The sequence below is a fragment of the Littorina saxatilis genome, linkage group LG14 (assembly GCF_037325665.1).
Source record: "Littorina saxatilis isolate snail1 linkage group LG14, US_GU_Lsax_2.0, whole genome shotgun sequence".
NCBI classification, from domain to species: domain Eukaryota; kingdom Metazoa; phylum Mollusca; class Gastropoda; order Littorinimorpha; family Littorinidae; genus Littorina; species Littorina saxatilis.
Genome location: NC_090258.1, coordinates 1130905 through 1156753, shown reverse-complemented (window position 1 = coordinate 1156753; position 25849 = coordinate 1130905). Strand labels below are relative to the sequence as shown.

Sequence of the window (25849 nt, the reverse complement as noted above, 5' to 3'; positions counted from 1 at the left end):
ACTGTGACAGCAACGTTAAAACAAAGACTGAGAGAACTTCACTACATCCATTACTGTGACAGCAACGTTAAAACAAAGACTGAGAGAACTTCACTACATCCATTACTGTGACAGCAACGTTAAAACAAAGACCAAGAGAACTTCACACACCCATTACTGTGACAGCAACGTTAAAACAAAGACTGAGAGAACTTCACTACATCCATTACTGTGACAGCAACGTTAAAACAAAGACTGAGAGAACTTCACACACCCATTACTGTGACAGCAACGTTAAAACAAAGACTGAGAGAACTTCACTACATCCATTACTGTGACAGCAACGTTAAAACAAAGACTGAGAGAACTTCACTACATCCATTACTGTGACAGCAACGTTAAAACAAAGACCAAGAGAACTTCACACACCCATTACTGTGACAGCAACGTTAAAACAAAGACTGAGAGAACTTCACTACATCCATTACTGTGACAGCAACGTTAAAACAAAGACCGAGAGAACTTCACTACATCCATTACTGTGACAGCAACGTTAAAACAAAGACTAAGAGAACTTCACTACATCCATTACTGTGACAGCAACGTTAAAACAAAGACTGAGAGAACTTCACTACATCCATTACTGTGACAGCAACGTTAAAACAAAGACTGAGAGAACTTCACTACATCCATTACTGTGACAGCAACGTTGAAACAAAGACTACGAGAACTTCACTACATCCATTACTGTGACAGCAACGTTAAAACAAAGACTAAGAGCACTTCACACACCCATTACTGTGACAGCAACGTTGAAACAAAGACCAAGAGAACTTCACACACCCATTACTGTGACAGCAACGTTAAAACAAAGACTGAGAGAACTTCACTACATCCATTACTGTGACAGCAACGTTAAAACAAAGACCGAGAGAACTTCACTACATCCATTACTGTGACAGCAACATTAAAACAAAGACCAAGAGAACTTCACTACATCCATTACTGTAACAGCAACGTTAAAACAAAGACTGAGAGAACTTCACACACCCATTACTGTGACAGCAACGTTAAAACAAAGACTGAGAGAACTTCACTACATCCATTACTGTGACAGCAACGTTAAAACAAAGACTGAGAGAACTTCACTACATCCATTACTGTGACAGCAACGTTAAAACAAAGACTGAGAGAACTTCACTACATCCATTACTGTGACAGCAACGTTAAAACAAAGACTGAGAGAACTTCACTACATCCATTACTGTGACAGCAACGTTAAAACAAAGACTGAGAGAACTTCACTACATCCATTACTGTGACAGCAACGTTAAAACAAAGACTGAGAGAACTTCACACACCCATTACTGTGACAGGAACGTTAAAACAAAGACTGAGAGAACTTCACTACATCCATTACTGTGACAGCAACGTTAAAACAAAGACTGAGAGAACTTCACTACATCCATTACTGTGACAGCAACGTTAAAACAAAGACCAAGAGAACTTCACACACCCATTACTGTGACAGCAACGTTAAAACAAAGACTGAGAGAACTTCACTACATCCATTACTGTGACAGCAACGTTAAAACAAAGACCGAGAGAACTTCACTACATCCATTACTGTGACAGCAACGTTAAAACAAAGACTGAGAGAACTTCACTACATCCATTACTGTGACAGCAACGTTAAAACAAAGACTGAGAGAACTTCACTACATCCATTACTGTGACAGCAACGTTAAAACAAACACTGAGAGAACTTCACTACATCCATTACTGTGACAGCAACGTTGAAACAAAGACTACGAGAACTTCACTACATCCATTACTGTGACAGCAACGTTAAAACAAAGACTAAGAGCACTTCACACACCCATTACTGTGACAGCAACGTTGAAACAAAGACTAAGAGCACTTCACACACCCATTACTGTGACAGCAACGTTAACACAAAGACTAAGAGCACTTCAAACACCCATTACTGTGACAGCAACGTTAAAACAAAGACCAAGAGCACTTCACACACCCATTACTGTGACAGCAACGTTAAAACAAAGACTGAGAGAACTTCACACATCCATAATTGATATACTAATGAATTTGAAAGTTGAATTTATCTTCAGCTCTTTTAAGAAGAAACAACTTTAATTTGGAAACATGTCCAGCAACGTATATCTTTTTCAAGGGGGGATGCAAGAGACAATCTGCTAAAGGTTCACAGTTTGCTTTGACACTGACTGTTTATTTGCAAGGGAAAAGATGTCTTCTGTTGGTCAGAAAACGGGAAAGAATTAGAAGGGAGCATAAAAACCAAGACGCCTTTCAATGTGTGAGAATTGCACGGATCTCTCGGGGTTTAGTATGGTCGCAAACATTACACAGTAAGGATGCCAGAGCGGAAGTTCTTTTTACTATTTGCGCATTTAAACTTGATTCCGTCACTTACAAAACACTCGGAGTAACAACAATAGTCGTGCTTCTGAATATTTAGGTATTCGCATTGACAACTTGTCCGGCGTGTTCTCATTGTATGTTTTATTTAGTTTTTGTGTTTTATGTTTGCTTTCGTCCTCGTTGCTGTGTGATTGTCAGCCACTATGTCATTTCTCATTTTGAGATAATAAATTATTATTTTATGGTATTGTATTATCTGTATTGCATTGTATGGTATCGTATCATAAATTGTCGTGTCGTATCGCATCGCATTGCATTGAATTGTATTGTATTGTAGTGTATTTTATTGTATTGTATTGCAGTACTAGTGTAATGCATTGTACTGTCCTGTACTGTATCGTATCGTACCGTATCGTGTCGTATCGTACTGTATGAGAGAGAGAGAGAGAGAGAGAGACGAAGAATGGCACTGAATAGAAACAATATATAAAAAATATATGTACAGAATTGTTACTGACCCTGATTCAACAACAATCTCAACAACAGTGATCAACTCGGAATGCGAAATCGGGTGCAAGAGTTACACAAAATTCAAGACCGATTTTTTTCTGATCTTCAGATTAAACACGTTTTTTACATTCTATATACAAACTGTCTCCATCATCGCAAAACAATATATAGTCCGTGTCAAGCCTCTCTTGCACATGTTATGCTGTGCTCGATTGCATTCGGACATTGTACACGAGGTGCCATTTAACAAAAAATAAAGATTTCATATCTTAAGGTTTAAAACAACAACAACAACAACATTAAAAAAGAGTGGTAAAAGGACAGTTCGCGCGGTTGAAGAAAACACTTGAAATATGTCATTAACAGGCAGTCAGGATGACCACAGAGTCTTGACTTTTCAACAGCAGCCAAACTTCCTGTCCCTCAGTCAGTAAGTTGGGTTGAAAAACACACCCTTCCCACCGCATTCCCCACAATCCTCAAGCAGACGTCCCAGAAGGGGCAGCCATTGGACACCGGTATCCGACGGAAGTGTTTATTTGGCCAAACGGTTTGCGCATGCGCGAGGAAGTGGCGTGGCTTGAAAGTCCGGTTACTCCTTGGTCTTGCTAGAAGTGGGTGGGGGTGCTGTCCCTTGCTTTGTGTTGACTGTGACCGGTAGCTGCTCCAGCTCCATGCGCGGAGGATGCAGAATAAACCGCGGGCAGATTTTGAAGACCTGTTGACCGAATTAATCATTTAGGTAAATAGGAACTATACATCAAAATGTAATACTGATGGAACAACCCAGACAACAAATAAGCATTTTAACAAATACAAGAAACCTACGCGACGTAAAAAACAACCATTCATTAACTAACCAACGGTCCAATAAACAAACATACAGAAACAACAGACATTCAAAACAAGCAAGAACATTCCACCTCCAGCCTTTTTCGCAACACAAACAACGGCAACAGGAACGCTGGAGTGAGCAACAAGACAAACAATGGCAACAGGAACGCTGGAGTGAGCAACAAGACAAACAATGGCAACAGGAACGCTGCAGTGAGCAACAAGACAAACAACGGCAACAGGAACGCTGCAGTGAGCAACAAGACAAACAATGGCAACAGGAACGCTGGAGTGAGCAAACAGACAAACAATGGCAACAGGAACGCTGGAGTGAGCAACAAGACAAACAATGGCAACAGGAACGCTGGAGTGAGCAACAAGACAAACAATGGCAACAGGAACACTGGAGTGAGCAACAACACAAACAATGGCAACAGGAACACTGGAGTGAGCAAACAGACAAACAATGGCAACAGGAACACTGGAGTGAGCAACAAGACAAACAATGGCAACAGGAACGCTGGAGTGAGCAAACAGACAAACAATGGCAACAGGAACACTGGAGTGAGCAACAAGACAAACAACGGCAACAGGAACACTGGAGTGAGCAAACAGACAAACAATGGCAACAGGAACGCTGGAGTGAGCAAACAGACAAACAATGGCAACAGGAACGCTGCAGTGAGCAAACAGACAAACAATGGCAACAGGAACGCTGGAGTGAGCAACAAGACAAACAATGGCAACAGGAACACTGGAGTGAGCAAACAGACAAACAATGGCAACAGGAACGCTGGAGTGAGCAACAAGACAAACAATGGCAACAGGAACACTGGAGTGAGCAACAAGACAAACAATGGCAACAGGAACACTGGAGTGAGCAACAAGACAAACAATGGCAACAGGAACACTGGAGTGAGCAAACAGACAAACAATGGCAACAGGAACGCTGCAGTGAGCAAACAGACAAACAATGGCAACAGGAACGCTGGAGTGAGCAAACAGACAAACAATGGCAACAGGAACACTGGAGTGAGCAAACAGACAAACAATGGCAACAGGAACACTGGAGTGAGCAACAAGACAAACAATGGCAACAGGAACGCTGGAGTGAGCAACAAGACAAACAATGGCAACAGGAACACTGCAGTGAGCAAACAGACAAACAATGGCAACAGGAACGCTGGAGTGAGCAACAAGACAAACAATGGCAACAGGAACGCTGCAGTGAGCAACAAGACAAACAATGGCAACAGGAACGCTGGAGTGAGCAAAAAGACAAACAATGGCAACAGGAACGCTGGAGTGAGCAACAAGACAAACAACGGCAACAGGAACGCTGGAGTGAGCAAACAGACAAACAATGGCAACAGGAACGCTGCAGTGAGCAAACAGACAAACAATGGCAACAGGAACACTGGAGTGAGCAAACAGACAAACAATGGCAACAGGAACGCTGCAGTGAGCAAACAGACAAACAATGGCAACAGGAACGCTGGAGTGAGCAACAAGACAAACAATGGCAACAGGAACGCTGGAGTGAGCAAACAGACAAACAATGGCAACTTGAACGCTGCAGTGAGCAAACAGACAAACAATGGCAACAGGAACACTGGAGTGAGCAACAAGACAAACAATGGCAACAGGAACGCTGGAGTGAGCAACAAGACAAACAATGGCAACAGGAACGCTGGAGTGAGCAACAAGACAAACAATGGCAACAGGAACGCTGGAGTGAGCAACAAGACAAACAATGGCAACAGGAACGCTGCAGTGAGCAACAAGACAAACAATGGCAACAGGAACGCTGGAGTGAGCAACAAGACAAACAATGGCAACAGGAACGCTGGAGTGAGCAACAACACAAACAATGGCAAAAGGAACGCTGCAGTGAGCAACAAGACAAACAATGGCAACAGGAACACTGGAGTGAGCAAACAGACAAACAATGGCAACAGGAACGCTGCAGTGAGCAACAAGACAAACAATGGCAACAGGAACGCTGGAGTGAGCAACAAGACAAACAATGGCAACAGGAACACTGGAGTGAGCAAACAGACAAACAATGGCAACAGGAACGCTGGAGTGAGCAACAAGACAAACAATGGCAACAGGAACGCTGGAGTGAGCAAACAGACAAACAATGGCAACAGGAACGCTGGAGTGAGCAACAAGACAAACAATGGCAACAGGAACGCTGGAGTGAGCAAACAGACAAACAATGGCAACAGGAACGCTGGAGTGAGCAACAACACAAACAATGGCAACAGGAACGCTGGAGTGAGCAACAAGACAAACAATGGCAACAGGAACGCTGGAGTGAGCAAACAGACAAACAATGGCAACAGGAACGCTGCAGTGAGCAAACAGACAAACAATGGCAACAGGAACGCTGGAGTGAGCAAACAGACAAACAATGGCAACAGGAACGCTGCAGTGAGCAAACAGACAAACAATGGCAACAGGAACGCTGGAGTGAGCAACAAGACAAACAATGGCAACAGGAACGCTGGAGTGAGCAAACAGACAAACAATGGCAACAGGAACGCTGGAGTGAGCAAACAGACAAACAATGGCAACAGGAACACTGGAGTGAGCAACAAGACAAACAATGGCAACAGGAACGCTGGAGTGAGCAACAAGACAAACAATGGCAACAGGAACGCTGGAGTGAGCAACAAGACAAACAATGGCAACAGGAACGCTGGAGTGAGCAACAACACAAACAATGGCAACAGGAACGCTGGAGTGAGCAACAAGACAAACAATGGCAACAGGAACACTGGAGTGAGCAACAACACAAACAATGGCAACAGGAACGCTGGAGTGAGCAAACAGACAAACAATGGCAACAGGAACGCTGGAGTGAGCAACAAGACAAACAATGGCAACAGGAACGCTGCAGTGAGCAACAAGACAAACAATGGCAACAGGAACACTGGAGTGAGCAAACAGACAAACAATGGCAACAGGAACGCCGGAGTGAGCAACAAGACAAACAATGGCAACAGGAACGCTGGAGTGAGCAACAACACAAACAATGGCAACAGGAACGCTGGAGTGAGCAACAAGACAAACAATGGCAACAGGAACACTGGAGTGAGCAAACAGACAAACAATGGCAACAGGAACGCTGCAGTGAGCAACAAGACAAACAATGGCAACAGGAACGCTGCAGTGAGCAAACAGACAAACAATGGCAACAGGAACGCTGGAGTGAGCAACAACACAAACAATGACAACAGGAACGCTGCAGTGAGCAACAACACAAACAATGGCAACAGGAACGCTGGAGTGAGCAACAAGACAAACAATGGCAACAGGAACGCTGGAGTGAGCAAACAGACAAACAATGGCAACAGGAACGCTTGAGTGAGCAACAACACAAACAATGGCAACAGGAACGCTGGAGTGAGCAAACAGACAAACAATGGCAACAGGAACGCTGGAGTGAGCAAACAGACAAACAATGGCAACAGGAACGCTGGAGTGAGCAAACAGACAAACAATGGCAACAGGAACGCTGGAGTGAGCAACAAGACAAACAATGGCAACAGGAACGCTGGAGTGAGCAACAAGACAAACAATGGCAACAGGAACACTGGAGTGAGCAACAAGACAAACAATGGCAACAGGAACACTGGAGTGAGCAACAAGACAAACAATGGCAACAGGAACGCTGGAGTGAGCAAACAGACAAACAATGGCAACAGGAACGCTGGAGTGAGCAACAAGACAAACAATGGCAACAGGAACGCTGGAGTGAGCAAACAGACAAACAATGGCAACAGGAACGCTGTAGTGAGCAAACAGACAAACAATGGCAACAGGAACGCTGCAGTGAGCAACAAGACAAACAATGGCAACAGGAACGCTGGAGTGAGCAAACAGACAAACAATGGCAACAGGAACGCTGGAGTGAGCAAACAGACAAACAATGGCAACAGGAACGCTGGAGTGAGCAAACAGACAAACAATGGCAACAGGAACGCTGGAGTGAGCAACAAGACAAACAATGGCAACAGGAACGCTGGAGTGAGCAAACAGACAAACAATGGCAACAGGAACGCTGGAGTGAGCAAACAGACAAACAATGGCAACAGGAACACTGGAGTGAGCAAACAGACAAACAATGGCAACAGGAACACTGGAGTGAGCAAACAGACAAACAATGGCAACAGGAACACTGGAGTGAGCAAACAGACAAACAATGGCAACAGGAACACTGGAGTGAGCAAACAGACAAACAATGGCAACAGGAACACTGGAGTGAGCAAACAGACAAACAATGGCAACAGGAACGCTGCAGTGAGCAACAACACAAACAATGGCAACAGGAACGCTGTAGTGAGCAAACAGACAAACAATGGCAACAGGAACGCTGGAGTGAGAAACAAGACAAACAATGGCAACAGGAACGCTGCAGTGAGCAAACAGACAAACAATGGCAACAGGAACGCTGCAGTGAGCAAACAGACAAACAATGGCAACAGGAACGCTGCAGTGAGCAACAAGACAAACAATGGCAACAGGAACGCTGCAGTGAGCAACAAGACAAACAATGGCAACAGGAACGCTGCAGTGAGCAACAAAACACAAACAATGGCAACAGGAACGCTGGAGTGAGCAACAAGACAAACAATGGCAACAGGAACGCTGGAGTGAGCAACAAGACAAACAATGGCAACAGGAACGCTGCAGTGAGCAAACAGACAAACAATGGCAACAGGAACGCTGCAGTGAGCAAACAGACAAACAATGGCAACAGGAATGCTGCAGTGAGCAAACAGACAAACAATGGCAACAGGAACGCTGCAGTGAGCAACAAGACAAACAATGGCAACAGGAACGCTGGAGTGAGCAACAAGACAAACAATGGCAACAGGAACGCTGCAGTGAGCAACAAGACAAACAATGGCAACAGGAACGCTGGAGTGAGCAACAAGACAAACAATGGCAACAGGAACGCTGGAGTGAGCAACAACACAAACAATGGCAACAGGAACACTGGAGTGAGCAACAAGACAAACAATGGCAACAGGAACGCTGGAGTGAGCAAACAGACAAACAATGGCAACAGGAACACTGGAGTGAGCAACAACACAAACAATGGCAACAGGAACACTGGAGTGAGCAACAACACAAACAATGGCAACAGGAACACTGGAGTGAGCAACAACACAAACAATGGCAACAGGAACACTGGAGTGAGCAAACAGACAAACAATGGCAACAGGAACGCTGCAGTGAGCAACAAGACAAACAATGGCAACAGGAACGCTGGAGTGAGCAACAAGACAAACAATGGCAAAAGGAACGCTGCAGTGAGCAACAAGACAAACAATGGCAACAGGAACGCTGTAGTGAGCAAACAGACAAACAATGGCAACAGGAACACTGGAGTGAGCAACAAGACAAACAATGGCAACAGGAACGCTGGAGTGAGCAAACAGACAAACAATGGCAACAGGAACACTGGAGTGAGCAAACAGACAAACAATGGCAACAGGAACACTGGAGTGAGCAAACAGACAAACAATGGCAACAGGAACACTGGAGTGAGCAACAAGACAAACAATGGCAACAGGAACGCTGGAGTGAGCAACAACACAAACAATGGCAACAGGAACGCTGGAGTGAGCAAACAGACAAACAATGGCAACAGGAACGCTGGAGTGAGCAACAAGACAAACAATGGCAACAGGAACGCTGGAGTGAGCAAACAGACAAACAATGGCAACAGGAACGCTGGAGTGAGCAACAAGACAAACAATGGCAACAGGAACGCTGGAGTGAGCAACAAGACAAACAATGGCAACAGGAACGCTGGAGTGAGCAAACAGACAAACAATGGCAACAGGAACGCTTGAGTGAGCAACAAGACAAACAATGGCAACAGGAACGCTGCAGTGAGCAACAACACAAACAATGGCAAAAGGAACGCTGGAGTGAGCAAACAGACAAACAATGGCAACAGGAACGCTGGAGTGAGCAAACAGACAAACAATGGCAACAGGAACACTGGAGTGAGCAAACAGACAAACAATGGCAACAGGAACGCTGGAGTGAGCAACCAGACAAACAATGGCAACAGGAACGCTGCAGTGAGCAAACAGACAAACAATGGCAACAGGAACGCTGGAGTGAGCAACAACACAAACAATGGCAACAGGAACGCTGGAGTGAGCAACAACACAAACAATGGCAACAGGAACGCTGGAGTGAGCAAACAGACAAACAATGGCAACAGGAACGCTGGAGTGAGCAACAAGACAAACAATGGCAACAGGAACACTGGAGTGAGCAACAAGACAAACAATGGCAACAGGAACGCTGGAGTGAGCAAACAGACAAACAATGGCAACAGGAACGCTGGAGTGAGCAAACAGACAAACAATGGCAACAGGAACACTGGAGTGAGCAAACAGACAAACAATGGCAACAGGAACACTGGAGTGAGCAAACAGACAAACAATGGCAACAGGAACGCTGCAGTGAGCAACAACACAAACAATGGCAACAGGAACGCTGTAGTGAGCAAACAGACAAACAATGGCAACAGGAACGCTGGAGTGAGCAACAAGACAAACAATGGCAACAGGAACGCTGGAGTGAGCAAACAGACAAACAATGGCAACAGGAACGCTGGAGTGAGCAAACAGACAAACAATGGCAACAGGAACACTGGAGTGAGCAACAAGACAAACAATGGCAACAGGAACGCTGGAGTGAGCAAACAGACAAACAATGGCAACAGGAACGCTGCAGTGAGCAAACAGACAAACAATGGCAACAGGAACGCTGCAGTGAGCAACAACACAAACAATGGCAACAGGAACACTGGAGTGAGCAAACAGACAAACAATGGCAACAGGAACACTGGAGTGAGCAACAACACAAACAATGGCAACAGGAACGCTGGAGTGAGCAACAAGACAAACAATGGCAACAGGAACACTGGAGTGAGCAAACAGACAAACAATGGCAACAGGAACACTGGAGTGAGCAACAAGACAAACAACGGCAACAGGAACGCTGGAGTGAGCAACAAGACAAACAATGGCAACAGGAACGCTGGAGTGAGCAACAACACAAACAATGGCAACAGGAACGCTGGAGTGAGCAACAAGACAAACAATGGCAACAGGAACGCTGGAGTGAGCAAACAGACAAACAATGGCAACAGGAACGCTGGAGTGAGCAAACAGACAAACAATGGCAACAGGAACGCTAGAGTGAGCAAACAGACAAACAATGGCAACAGGAACGCTGGAGTGAGCAACAAGACAAACAATGGCAACAGGAACGCTGCAGTGAGCAAACAGACAAACAATGGCAACAGGAACGCTGGAGTGAGCAAACAGACAAACAATGGCAACAGGAACGCTGAAGTGAGCAAACAGACAAACAATGGCAACAGGAACGCTGCAGTGAGCAAACAGACAAACAATGGCAACAGGAACGCTGGAGTGAGCAAACAGACAAACAATGGCAACAGGAACGCTGCAGTGAGCAAACAGACAAACAATGGCAACAGGAACGCTGCAGTGAGCAAACAGACAAACAATGGCAACAGGAACGCTGCAGTGAGCAACAAGACAAACAACGGCAACAGGAACGCTGCAGTGAGCAACAAGACAAACAATGGCAACAGGAACGCTGCAGTGAGCAACAAGACAAACAATGGCAACAGGAACGCTGGAGTGAGCAAACAGACAAACAATGGCAACAGGAACGCTGCAGTGAGCAACAAGACAAACAATGGCAACAGGAACGCTGTAGTGAGCAAACAGACAAACAATGGCAACAGGAACGCTGTAGTGAGCAACAAGACAAACAATGGCAACAGGAACGCTGCAGTGAGCAAACAGACAAACAATGGCAACAGGAACGCTTGAGTGAGCAACAACACAAACAATGGCAACAGGAACGCTGGAGTGAGCAACAAGACAAACAATGGCAACAGGAACGCTGTAGTGAGCAACAAGACAAACAATGGCAACAGGAACGCTGCAGTGAGCAAACAGACAAACAATGGCAACAGGAACGCTGGAGTGAGCAACAAGACAAACAATGGCAACAGGAACACTGGAGTGAGCAACAAGACAAACAATGGCAACAGGAACGCTGGAGTGAGCAAACAGACAAACAATGGCAACAGGAACGCTGGAGTGAGCAAACAGACAAACAATGGCAACAGGAACACTGGAGTGAGCAACAAGACAAACAATGGCAACAGGAACGCTGGAGTGAGCAACAAGACAAACAATGGCAACAGGAACGCTGGAGTGAGCAAACAGACAAACAATGGCAACAGGAACACTGGAGTGAGCAAACAGACAAACAATGGCAACAGGAACGCTGGAGTGAGCAAACAGACAAACAATGGCAACAGGAACGCTGGAGTGAGCAACAAGACAAACAATGGCAACAGGAACGCTGCAGTGAGCAAACAGACAAACAATGGCAACAGGAACGCTGGAGTGAGCAAACAGACAAACAATGGCAACAGGAACGCTGGAGTGAGCAAACAGACAAACAATGGCAACAGGAACGCTGCAGTGAGCAACAAGACAAACAATGGCAACAGGAACGCTGCAGTGAGCAAACAGACAAACAATGGCAACAGGAACGCTGCAGTGAGCAACAAGACAAACAATGGCAACAGGAACGCTGGAGTGAGCAACAAGACAAACAATGGCAACAGGAACGCTGGAGTGAGCAAACAGACAAACAATGGCAACAGGAACGCTGGAGTGAGCAAACAGACAAACAATGGCAACAGGAACGCTGGAGTGAGCAACAAGACAAACAATGGCAAAAGCAACCAACCAACGAAAAATCAATTTGAAAAGATCGCGAACACACAAAGAAAAATACCACCCTTCCCAGTGTGTCTTGCGGGTGGTGGTGGTGGTAAAAAAAACGACCAACAAACAAACAAACAAATAATCAAACAAACAAACAAACAATTACACAAACCAACCGACAAACAAAATGCACAACCAGAAATTCACCGTGACCCAGTAAGTGACGACCCCCAGCACTGACAGCCCCGCCCGGAATGTCCCGCGGGTGTGGTAGTGGACAAAAACACAAACAAACAAACAATAGATAGAAAGAGGGAGATTGTGTGTGTGTGTGTGTGTGTGTGTGTGTGTGTGTGTGTGTGTGTGTGTGTGTGTGTGTGTGTGTGTGTGTGTGTGTGTGTGTGTGTGTGAGAAAGAGAGAGAGACACAGAGAGAGACTGAGAGAGGGAGGGAGAGACAGACATACAGACAGACAGAGACAGACAGAGAAGATGAGTGAAATAGAGCAAGAATCACTAAGAACATTGTGTTAAGAAAATGATTTTTTTTTTTTTTAAAGGACCTAACAAAAAGTGAAAAATAATATTAATCTCACCGTGACCAAGCAGATGACGACGCCTAAAATAGCCCCGCCCAGAATGTCCTGCGGGTGGTGGTAGTGGTCAAAGATGCGACTGGCCATGACGAAGATGGCGTATCCAAGGGCACCGGATTGCAGCAGCGACACTACCAGGCGAGGCGTGGAGAAGGGGAGGCGACGCTGCAGGTAAAGCTGGGGATGCAAGGGTAACAACTCAGTTGGACACTCTCGTGAGAAGGAAAATGCCATGTGTTATCAGTGCGGTTTGTTTTCTGGCCGTTTGACAATCTTTTTGACCATGCATTTGCCTTCACTCAACTTACAGGGAAAAAAATCCGAAAGGAGAGCTGATCTTCATTACACCTACTATCTTCCGTGTATAAAGAAACTCTTTCTCTCTCTCTGTCTCTCTGTCTCTGTCTCTGTCTCTGTCTCTGTCTCTGTCTCTCTCTCTCTCTCTCTCTCTCTCTCTCTACCAGCTTGTATTTATAATTACCTGCATAGTATGCATTTGATTTTATGAATAACCAATTATGTATGCTCTTCATTCTCTCTCTCTCTCTCTCTCTCTCTCTCTCTCTCTCTCTCTCTCTCTCTCTCTCTCTCTCTCTCTCTCTCTCTCTCTCTCTCTCTCTTTCTCTCTCCCGTTTTCATAAAAAAAAAATGGAGCTAGTCAAAATATCCATGTTGCTATATGACCGAGCTTTCGCACTGAAGAAGCGAGGGCATGAGATAAGGGAGGCAACTCCCTGCACACGGCAGTGTTAGCGCTGCAATTCTATGCTCTCTTCTCTCCCTTGATAGAACGAACGATCAAAGTCAGCTTGGCATTCCGGAGCCTACTTCACTAGCTTTTTGACTCTCGTTTGCCATCATTCGCGCTCAGTTGTACCCAGATTACATTCGTTGTCCATCGCAATTGTTAACATTAATTTTTTTGTATATACAGAATCAAAAAACAAGAAAAGTATGTTATTGGAACGTTTTAATATTTAACAATTGCCTTCACTGATCTTCGAAGGACAATGGACAGACAGACAGACAGACAGACAGACAGACAGACAGACAGACAAACACTTATAATAGAGAAAATAATCTTATCTGACACATATTCTATACTGTTCAAAAAAAGAAACGCATAGCTTGTAATATTTGGTTAATTTAGTTATATGGCTACAAGGATATCCACCAAACTGCAGAAAATGTTTATCTGGTCGTCGACCTTTCGTCCATTTCCACAAGTGAGCTCTGCACGTGACGCATGCGTTATCAGTGGCTACAATGTCAAAATTGCTCATTTGGCATGACCACTCGTCATGCTTCAGTGTAATCTCGTGAAACTCGGGGAATATTGAGCTCTCACCATGTCTTCCAAAACCCATAAAAGCGGATTGTTCGCCACAAAGAAATCAGACGACAATTCAGCGACGAAAGATGGCCCGATTGAGCAGAGAAGACCGCCAAATTGCATTGGGTCGTTTACAAGCAGGCCAAAGTCAAAGTGCAATCGCCAGGCACTTCCACGTGTCCCAGAGCACCATCAGTAGACTGTGGGTCAGGTTTCAAGCCACTGGCTCCGTTGCTGACTTGCCACGAGCGGGAAGACCAAGGGCGACAACTGCTGCTCACGACCGCTTCATACGGCTCCGCCACCTCCGGAATCGTTTCCTGTCGGCCTCATCTTCTGTCCAGGCTCTCCCCGGGCCACATCGATTATCGGACCAGACCGTGCGGAACCGCCTGCATGAAGCTGGTTTGAGAGCTCGCAGACCTCACAGAGGAGCTGTCCTCACCCGCCGCCATCGCCAGAACCGAGTGCAGTGGGGCAACCAGCACCTTCGCTGGACCGTCCGGAATCACTGGAGACACGTGTGGTTCAGCGACGAGTCCTACTTCCTGCTCCAGCGACATGATGGTCGGAGGAGGGTCTACCGGAGAGTAAACGAACGTTACGCGCCCAACTGTGTGGATGCGGCACCCGTTCATGGTGGTGGAGGCGTCATGGTGTGGGGGGCGATCAATACCGCTGGAAGGAGCACCCTGGTGCACGTCCAAGGGCGCATAACTGCCCAGCGATACGTGGAGGAAATTCTGCGCCCACACGCCCTTCCTCTTCTGGCTGACCAGGATGCCATATTCCAGCAGGACAACGCTCGCCCGCACACAGCACGACTCACCACCCAGTTCCTCACCGACCACCATGTCCAGGTGCTTCCCTGGCCATCCATGTCGCCAGACATGAACCCGATAGAACACCTCTGGGATGAATTGGACAGACGTGTGCGCAGGCGAGAAGAAGCGCCGGCAAATCACCGCGATCTATTGCAGGCACTTCAGGAGGAGTGGGACACCATCCCACAGCAAGATATCCGGCATCTGATCCAGTCCATGCCCAGAAGGTGCCGGGCAGTTGTTGCTGCTCAAGGCAGTCACACCCCCTACTGACTTGACAGCCTCGGCACCCAATCGTATTGATTGACTGATTGATTTGAAGATGCAAATGAACTGTGTGTGCATTCAACTGTGTCCATACCAAATTTCAAACAAATAATCTAAATATTGGATTTTCGGTTAATTTTTTCGAAAAATAAAACAAATTTGGCAAGTAGCAACTATGCGTTTCTTTTTTGAACAGTATAGAAGCTCGCTCGGAAGAGATATTTTGAATGTTGGAACGTTGGCAGTCTATTTGAATGTTGGAACGTTGGCAGTCTATTTGAATGTTGGAACGTTGGCAGTCTATTTGAATGTTGGAACGTTGGCAGTCTATTTGAATGTTGGAACGTTGGCAGTCTATTTGAATGTTGGAACGTTGGCAGTCTATTTGAATGTTGGAACGTTGGCAGTCTATTTGAATGTTGGAACGTTGGCAGTCTATTTGAATGTTGGAACGTTGGCAGTATATTTGAATGTTGGAACGTTGGCAGTCTATTTGAATGTTGGAACGTTGGCAGTCTATTTGAATGTTGGAACGTTGGCAGTCTATTTGAATGTTGCAACCTTGGCAGTCTATTTGTTTATGGATTACTGCATACACGTTTTTCTTTATTTCTTTTCTCTCGGACGCAATTAAAGTTTTAAACACAAGTTGTCTTTTACACATTCCTCGTAGCCCCGACTATCATTCTCACCGAAGACTGAGCATCTGCAACATTTTCGAAGCTAATTTGTGCAATAATTGTATTTCTATGTCTCCGTCTTTAAAAACGATTGGATTTCATTTTGTCATAAAGTAAACGTTCCAATATGAATAACTTACCTTTTTTTTATTCTTGTTTTCATTCTATAACCAACTCCCAAACAGTACGATAACATTAAATACGTATTCACTCTCAAGTGACTTTTTCAGTCAAGTTTACATTAACTGATTCATTCATTCACTCACAATAAGAAGACATTCAATATTCAATTGCTGATTAACACAATTCAGCTAAGTTCAGTTCTTGTTCAAACAGTCAATCATTCACCTACAGTCAATCATTCACCTACAGTCAATCATTCACCTACAGTCAATCATTCACCTACAGTCAATCATTCACCTACAGTCAATCATTCATCTACAGTCAATCATTCACCTACAGTCAATCATTCACCTACAGTCAATCATTCACCTAGTGTCAACCATTCACCTACAGTCAACCATTCACCTACAGTCAATCATTCACCTACAGTCAATCATTCACCTACAGTCAATCATTCACCTACAGTCAACCATTCACCTACAGTCAATCATTCACCTACAGTCAATCATTCACCTACAGTAATACATTTGACATTTATTCGTTGTTATGCCTTCAGTCGCTTTCTCACTCAATTTCTCATTTACGATAACATCCGCCCCCCCCCTCCCCCTTCTCCCATTCATTCCCTCTCTCACTTGCAGTAGAGTGATACAGCAATATATCATACTCACTTGCAGTAGAGTGATACAGCAATATATCATACTCACAATGATGAAGAGCATGTTGAACACAGAGAAGGAAGCGTGGCCCGACACGAACGACTTCCTGCAATTGTACAACTTTAATGATAGTGGAAAATGATGCACAGGATTTTGAGTAGAACTAGAAGACAATAGCTTACATGTCAAGATAATAATTCTTAGAAACTGCACATTTTTATGGTCTGCTCAATTTATGAAAATCACGGATTTCTGTTGCCGTTGTTTGTTCCAGTATTGGTCGCCTAGCTACCTATTTTACATCCGTGTACTTTTTGTCTTGGTGTGTTGGTTTCTTGGTCTTGTTCCATCTACCTGACCTGCTCTGGTCGTAGTTGTTTAATCAGTTTCCTACTGTCAGGTTTTTGTGAAAAAGATGGGTCCATACACCAGAAGAACCGCTATAACACACTTGTACTGAAAGAAAAGGTTCCACTGTGAAATAAATCAATGCGAATATTAGTACTTGAGATGTACTATTATAAGGCCAAGAAAGCAATATTGCTGGGCAAAGACATACGAAGCAACGTCTTTCTTTTCACATTCATTCCAGATGTTGTGTTTATAAAACTTGTTATGGCATGTCGTTTTAAAGCCTATGTAAGTTATAGATCACAGATTATCACGAAATGTGAAATTGTGTTTATTCCTGTTGTATTGGCACAAGATCATTGTATTTTGAAGGTCAGCATCAAGCAGTGGCTGAAATATGGCGCTTTTTGTTGCATTACCCACAGGGAAAAAAACCAGCGTCAAACCCGGAAAAAGTAACGCCTCTAGTGTTCGGAATGCAGTGTCCTTATTACTACACTAAATAGGCGGGCAAGTGGAATTGATTTCAGTAGAATATTGATTGTTCTAATCGCCAACATGCAAGAAGTGTTCAGCTTTAGTTGTCCGGATTGTTTTTGTCGATGTTGATGAAGGAAAGTTAAGGGGGTTTGTGTGGTCTACGGGCCACTGTATAGACAGTACGTACATAGTGTGATACCAAGCTGCTTTGTTGCACACCGTAGTGAAATAAATATGCTTTCTAACGATGTAATTGGTTTTTACACAAATAACATCATGTCAAACATCTTCACCAAATCACACCCAACTGCTTTTGTTGACTAGTGGTATATGTTCATTAGGGAGAGTGTCTTCTCTCACGTTTCAAATGGAAACCTATCAATAAGGTGGGGGGGGGGGGGGAGTAGACATGTTACGATCAATAGTGTATCGTGTCAAACCCACCTCATGTCAGACATCAGCTTGGTGTCAGGGTTGAGGCAGACGATATCCTCCACATACAATCCCGAGCAGTTGGCAAATGACGTCACATCCGTTTCCGGTTGACAGGCGGAAAGAAAAGATGGCCGCAGCCGTCCGAAGCTGACCTTGAAGACTTCGGTCAGGACGAAGCACAGAGCGTTGCCGTACATGAAGCAGGCGAAGACAAGTCCCGCGTCCCGGAGTCCTGTGTGCAGGCCGCTGCACCGGCTTTTGTCGTCTGCGCACGTGTCATGGCCGCTCCTGTGTTTGTTGGTGAGGACGCCGTATGTCACCTCCAGGGCGAACACCTGGTAGAAGGAGGACGGACTTTAGAGAAGCAGAATAGGTACCAGAGGAAAGTTCGCAGTGCAACAAAGGGACTGTTACTAGACACAACAACTGCAACATGAACAGCACAGGACACCAGCAGGAATCAGAACCACAACCCCAACAACAACATCACCACCACCACCACCACAACAACAACAACAACAACTACAACAACTACAACACTTACACCACCAACACCACTGACACCAACACCACTAACAACAACAACCGCCGCAGGAGCAACAACATCCACAAAAACAACAACAAACACAACAACAACAACAACAACAACAACAACTACAACTACTACAACAACAACAACAACAACAACAACAACAACAACAACAACAACTACAACTACTACAACAACGGCAACAACAACACTCACCAGAACGACGGCGGGGATGAGACAGGTGACGACAAGCAGCGACACGGACACCGTGTCATGTCTGAAGGGATAGCGGATGGCCTCATCGTCACAGAAGAACCCGCGATGGGCCGCGGCAATTGGCTTCAGGAAGAACGCCACTGACACCACGAATACTGCAACATACAGAATATTTGCACCGTAAGACAAGGACTAGTTTTGTTGCTGAAGGTAGCGTCCTATGTTGTGTTGAGATCACGTCATCCACTTGAAGGTAGCGTCCTATGTTGTGTTGAGATGACGTCATCCACTTGAAGGTAGCGTCCTATGTTGTGTTGAGATCACGTCATCCACTTGAAGGTAGCGTCCTATGTTGTGTTGAGATCATGTCATCCACTTGAAGGTAGCGTCCTATGTTGTGTTGAGATCACGTCATCCACTTGAAGGTAGCGTCCTATGTTGTGTTGAGATCATGTCATCCACTTGAAGGTAGCGTCCTATGTTGTGTTGAGATCATGTCATCCACTTGAAGGTAGCGTCCTATGTTGTGTTGAGATCACGTCATCCACTTGAAGGTAGCGTCCTATGTTGTGTTGAGATGACGTCATCCACTTGGGCACGTGCCAACAATCAACATCCTGCTGACTTGCTCGGTTGAGTTCAAAACTTTTTAATGATTAATGTTTTTACAAAATGTATTCTGAAACAGGTTGCACTGTGCACCGAGAGCACACACAATGTTCTCTTTGGTCTTATATACCACGTAGAGCACCCACAATGTTCTCTTTGGTCTTATATCCCACGTAGAGCACCCACAATGTTCTCTTTGGTCTTATATCCCACGTAGAGCACCCACAATGTTCTCTTTGGTCTTATATCCCACGTAGAGCACCCACAATGTTCTCTTTGGTCTTATATCCCACGTAGAGCACCCAAAATGTTCTCTTTGGTCTTATATCCCACGTAGAGCACCCAAAATGTTCTCTTTGGTCTTATATCCCACGTAGAGCACCCAAAATGTTCTCTTTGGTCTTATAATTCACGTAGAGCACCCAAAATGTTCTCTGTGGTCTTATATATCCCACGTGAAGCCTGGTCAACTTTGAGACGGTGACGGTGTTTACACGCGAATGAGTGTGGCTTTACATACATAATACTTACGCTGTTAAAACACACTGCAACACACAGCATAATTATGTACACTGTGTAATGCATCGAAAGCTATCATAAAATACAGAACGTCTTCATAGTATAAAGAACATTCACACTGTAACAGGTTTGGTATCTGCAATTTAACAAACACAATATTTTAATTGTGACACGCAAAACATGTGCATCCAACAGATATTAGTTTAATTGTGACAAAAAGAATACATAGCTATATGAATTTCAAATCATACAATGTATACAGTGCACTACACAGGAGCTGAAGAGTAGTAGTAACCCGACAGTAAAGATAAAGGAGTAATACTAATAATCGACCTGCGCTTTGATACAAACTCCTGTGGTGCGTAACACACAATAATATTCACATTGCAACAGTCAAAACACAGACGTGCAGTGGTATAGTTGGTAAACGTGACAGGAAGAACGCTGTTGACAGTATCACGTTTCATTTATATTTGCAGAAGGGGACTGAATTATTTTTTTTGTAAGGTACACCTTAGGATGTAGGTACTTCTTCTGAGGAGAGGGCCAAACCTAAATTCGGCCGGTCTTCCTTTTCGCTCTATAGCTAGCATTTGAATAGAAAGAGGAAACGCGGCCGTCAACGATTAGAACTGCTAAATTACAAAATACTTTCTTTATTGTGGACCTACATGTGAACATACGTACTTGTTTAAACAACAAAAATGGACACATCAGTAACCAGTTTAGATTTTTCTTTTTCATACCTACTTGAGTCTTGAAGATAAATTCCCTTTCGTTCGTTTGTTTTGAACAGTGGAAACAAATGCATTCCCTTGTTGTTCTTGCGTTACCAAGAATGAAAAGAACATGTTCTCCGGTGCGTCCTTTTACCAAGAGTGTAAAAATGAATGAGGCGTCTACAGTCCAAGGTCACTAAGACCCTTAATTATCAGGGGGTGGGGGGGTGGGGGGCTTGTGGGCATGCGTGGTCCTAGTGGAGCCCCTCCCTCTTCGGACTTGCTTTCAAATGGATTTTATTGCAGGTAACAGACTTGGTATACGGACTACGGACACAATTTTAATACGTTCCAGTCAGCAAAACAAGAGTTATCTCCATTTTGTACATGTTTTTGTTTTGCTTAAAAACGAAGTTTTACTCGAGATACAGCAAAAACATATATATATACTAGATGAATACCCGCTTCGCCGGGTACGGCTTCGCCGGGAAGAAGTCGAGCCGGGGACCCGGCTTTGCCGGGTGTACGCCGGCTTTGCCGGCGCACCGCACGAAGGAAGGGAGATAAACGCGCAAAACACTGGAGAAGATAAGGAAGAGTAATACCCGGCTTCGCCGGGACAGTGACCTTCTAAAAATAGTATAACGGGAATATGGATTGAGCGTTGTCGACAGTGACCTTCTAAAAATAGAAACGGGAATATGGATTGACGCCACACGAAGGAAGGGAGATAAACGCAAAACACTGGAGAAGATAAGGAAGAGTTAGTGGGAATGGATCTGGGAAGATGAACAGAAAAACCAAAATCGGTTCAGCGCTGCGCGCTGAGAGCACGTGTTGAAATATCTCATCGACCAGGTTGTGTCCGGGGTGTACCTGAATATGGCCACCAAATTTGAAACAGATCCATCGAGAACCTTGGGCGTGCATCGCGAACACACAGACACACACACACACAGACACAAGTCGTATATATATGTAGATATATATGTCTGTTCGAAGAAAGCGTAGAAACAGACAAAATTGGGTTTCGAATCAAGAATCCAGTATTCTGGAGCATATCAATTCGTTTTATCATTTTACTGTTAAAGATGTTTACAGGTACCTCGTTGCTTCTATATTTAGACACTCCCTAGCCCCTATGTTGGGCATATTATGTTATCACAATGGACATGCACGATATAATTTCATTTCTAAGTAGGGGTGTCTGAACAAAGGAACACCGTGCCGTTATAGAACCAAAGTTCGGTTTTATTTTAACATTAAAAAGAGACTTAGACTTCTATAATTACGTAGTCCCGACTCGTTATCATGCTAAGTCTTAACCGGTTAAAATCTGGATTACATGTTGAAAGTTAGGGTGCCCAACAAAGGTCGTTCTCCCTTTGGGCGATCACGTTTCTATTTGCCTAGACTTCCTTATCACGAAATTCGCCTGTACGGTGATTGTGACAATCGTAAAGCCTGAGGAAATCTGAAACCAGATACCCGGAACTAAATATGACATAGTTGTTCGGGTAGTAATGGCTATGATAGAGTTGTGCGGGTGGCAAGTTGCACCCGATTCCGTTTTGTTGCCAGATTGGTACAACCCGTGTCTCAGAATCAAGAGACAGTATCACAATTAGTTGTGTTACGTTGACATGTGTAAGTGGCATAAAGCTGCAAGAGATCGAACATTGTATCAGGCGAATACTGGGCACCATACCGGGGTTTTCTATCTTCTTTTATGTGTCTGTCTTTCTGTCGTTATTACTTCCAATCTTTCTTCTTTCTTCCTTTCTTCTTTTTCTTTCCTTCTGTCTTACTGTCGTTATTACTTCCTTACTTCTTATCTTCTCCTTTCTTCCTTTATTCTTTATCTGTCTTTTTTTTTTCTCTGCCAGAAGGAGATTGGTCAAGTTCTCAAAGCGAAACACAATACTGGGGCTGTCTTGGGCTAAACATACATTTCTGAAAGCGACCCCTTGTTGAATATAAAGTTCGAGCAATGTGTTTACTGTATGTGATCCCGTGACTGTCATCATTGCATGTGATGTATGACCTCTGACTTGGTCTGACCACACTAAAATCTTGTTGATACAATGGAACCTGTCTAACAACGAACGCCTAAATGACCAACCATAGTGGTCCTTATATATATATATATATATATATATATATATATACCATAGTGGTCGTTATATATATACCATAGTGGTCGTTATATATATATATATACATGGGGTCGATATGGAAAGGTGAATTATACATAGAAACCTTGTCTGGGATCTTGTGGGTGGTTGTTATGGACAATGACAATGACAATTTTTATTATTCAACAAGGGTAACAGAATAAGCAGTGATTTGCTTTTTTACATCTGGCCCTCGCACAAATTAAAGCGGGACTAATCTACAATGGCTAAATGCTAGACGGGTGGTGGAGAGGTGGTAGTGGTCGTTCTCCAGAGGTGGTCGTTAGGGCATGCTCAACTGTACCTTCATTCGTGTGAACGCGCCTTGTGAGCCGCCACAGAACTATGCAGGTTTTTAATGTTGGCAATAGACCACCACCCCTCCACTTGGTCACGTGCTGGTTGTGACCAGTGAGAATTTGTTCGACAATTTAATCTTGTAAATGGGACGAGTAGCTTTTTTAAGACATTCATTCGTCAACAACTCCCAGTGTGCACAGAGAACATTCATCCTGCTCAATGTTTGGTATGTGGCCAAGTGTTATCATCATTTGTTTCCTTGTCATGCTGCTCAATGTTTGGTATGTGGCCAAGTGTTATCATCATTTGTTTCCTTGTCATGCTGCTCAATGTTTGGTATGTGGCCAAGTGTTATCATCATTTGTTTCCTTGTCATCCTGCTCAATGTTTGGTATGTGGCCAAGTGTTATCATCATTTGTTTCCTTGTCATGCTGCTCAATGTTTGGTATGTGGCCAAGTGTTATCATCATTTGTTTCCTTGTCATGCTGCTCAATGTTTGGTATGTGGCCAAGTGTTATCATCATTTGTTTCCTTGTCATGCTGCTCAATGTTTGGTATGTGGCCAAGTGTTATCATCATTTGTTTCCTTGTCATGCTGCTCAATGTTTGGTATGTGGCCAAGTGTTATCATCATTTGTTTCCTTGTCATGCTGCTCAATGTTTGGTATGTGGCCAAGTGTTATCATCATTTGTTTCCTTGTCATCCTGCTCAATGTTTGGTATGTGGCCAAGTGTTATCATCATTTGTTTCCTTGTCATGCTGCTCAATGTTTGGTATGTGGCCAAGTGTTATCATCATTTGTTTCCTTGTCATGCTGCTCAATGTTTGGTATGTGGCCAAGTGTTATCATCATTTGTTTCCTTGTCATGCTGCTCAATGTTTGGTATGTGGCCAAGTGTTATCATCATTTGTTTCCTTGTCATGCTGCTCAATGTTTGGTATGTGGCCAAGTGTTATCATCATTTGTTTCCTTGTCATGCTGCTCAATGTTTGGTATGTGGCCAAGTGTTATCATCATTTGTTTCCTTGTCATCCTGCTCAATGTTTGGTATATGGCCAAGTGTTATCATGATTTGTTTCCTTGTCATCCTGCTCAGTGTTTGGTATATGGCCAAGTGTTATCATGATTTGTTTCCTTGTCATCCTGCTCAATGTTTGGTATATGGCCAAGTGTTATCATCATTTGTTTCCTTGTCATCCTGCTCAATGTTTGGTATATGGCCAAGTGTTATCATCATTTGTTTCTTTGTCATCCTGCTCAATGTTTGGTATATGGCCAAGTGTTATCATCATTTGTTTCCTTGTCATGCTGCTCAATGTTTGGTATATGGCCAAGTGTTATCATGATTTGTTTCATTGTCATGCTGCTCAATGTTTGGTATGTGGCCAAGTGTTATCTTGATTTGTTTCCTTGTCATCCTGCTCAATGTTTGGTATATGGCCAAGTGTTATCATCATTTGTTTCCTTGTCATCCTGCTCAATGTTTGGTATATGACCAAGTGTTATCATCATTTGTTTCCTTGTCATCCTGCTCAATGTTTGGTATATGGCCAAGTGTTATCATGATTTGTTTCATTGCCATGCTGCTCAATGTTTGGTATGTGGCCAAGTGTTATCATCATTTGTTTCCTTGTCATCCTGCTCAATGTTTGGTATATGGCCAAGTGTTATCATGATGCGTTTCCTTGTCATCCTGCTCAATGTTTGGTATGTGGCCAAGTGTTATCATGATTTGTTTCCTTGTCATGCTGCTCAATGTTTGGTATATGGCCAAGTGTTATCATGATTTGTTTCCTTGTCATGCTGCTCAATGTTTGGTATGTGGCCAAGTGTGATCATCATTTGTTTCCTTGTCATGCTGCTCAATGTTTGGTATGTGGCCAAGTGTTATCATCATTTGTTTCCTTGTCATGTTGCTCAATGTTTGGTATGTGGCCAAGTGTTATCATCATTTGTTTCCTTGTCATGCTGCTCAATGTTTGGTATGTGGCCAAGTGTTATCATCATTTGTTTCCTTGTCATGTTGCTCAATGTTTGGTAATGTGCCAAGTGTTATCATCATTTGTTTCCTTGTCATGCTGCTCAATGTTTGGTATGTGGCCAAGTGTTATCATCATTTGTTTCCTTGTCATGCTGCTCAATGTTTGGTATGTGGCCAAGTGTTATCATCATTTGTTTCCTTGTCATGCTGCTCAATGTTTGGTATGTGGCCAAGTGTTAGCATCATTTGTTTCCTTGTCAATGCCAGGGCAGATCTGAAATAGGAGACGTGGCTTGGAAAGATATGCGACGACTTACAAGATGGTTGACACGGGAAGCAAATATGTGTAACTGGACATCGACCGACCATTACACAGTCAGTTACACTGCCTTCACTGTGTGTGATCTTATGACTGTCGTTATTGTGTCCGGTTCTATGACCGGCCTCCCACGTGACTGGACCGCATTATCAACTTTACTATTGTCAGTGGCGTAGGAACGAAACTGCGTGGAAAGCTG

The 25849-nt window shown here is 44.1% G+C and overlaps 1 protein-coding gene across 1 annotated transcript in view; it reads right to left on the bottom strand.

Moving 5' to 3' along the window:
• Positions 1-2527: 2527 nt before the first annotated feature.
• The window catches only part of LOC138946846 (phospholipid phosphatase 2-like), a 27134-nt gene continuing 3812 nt past the window's right edge, over positions 2528-25849 (bottom strand). The window contains exons 3-7 of the mRNA XM_070318251.1: positions 19026-19180; positions 18290-18615; positions 17063-17120; positions 13129-13305; positions 2528-3607 (exon numbers count right to left, since the gene is read on the bottom strand). Of these exons, the coding sequence (XP_070174352.1) occupies positions 3482-3607; positions 13129-13305; positions 17063-17120; positions 18290-18615; positions 19026-19180 (842 nt within the window). The 3' untranslated portion in view covers positions 2528-3481. The remainder of the gene's footprint in view (positions 3608-13128; positions 13306-17062; positions 17121-18289; positions 18616-19025; positions 19181-25849) is intronic.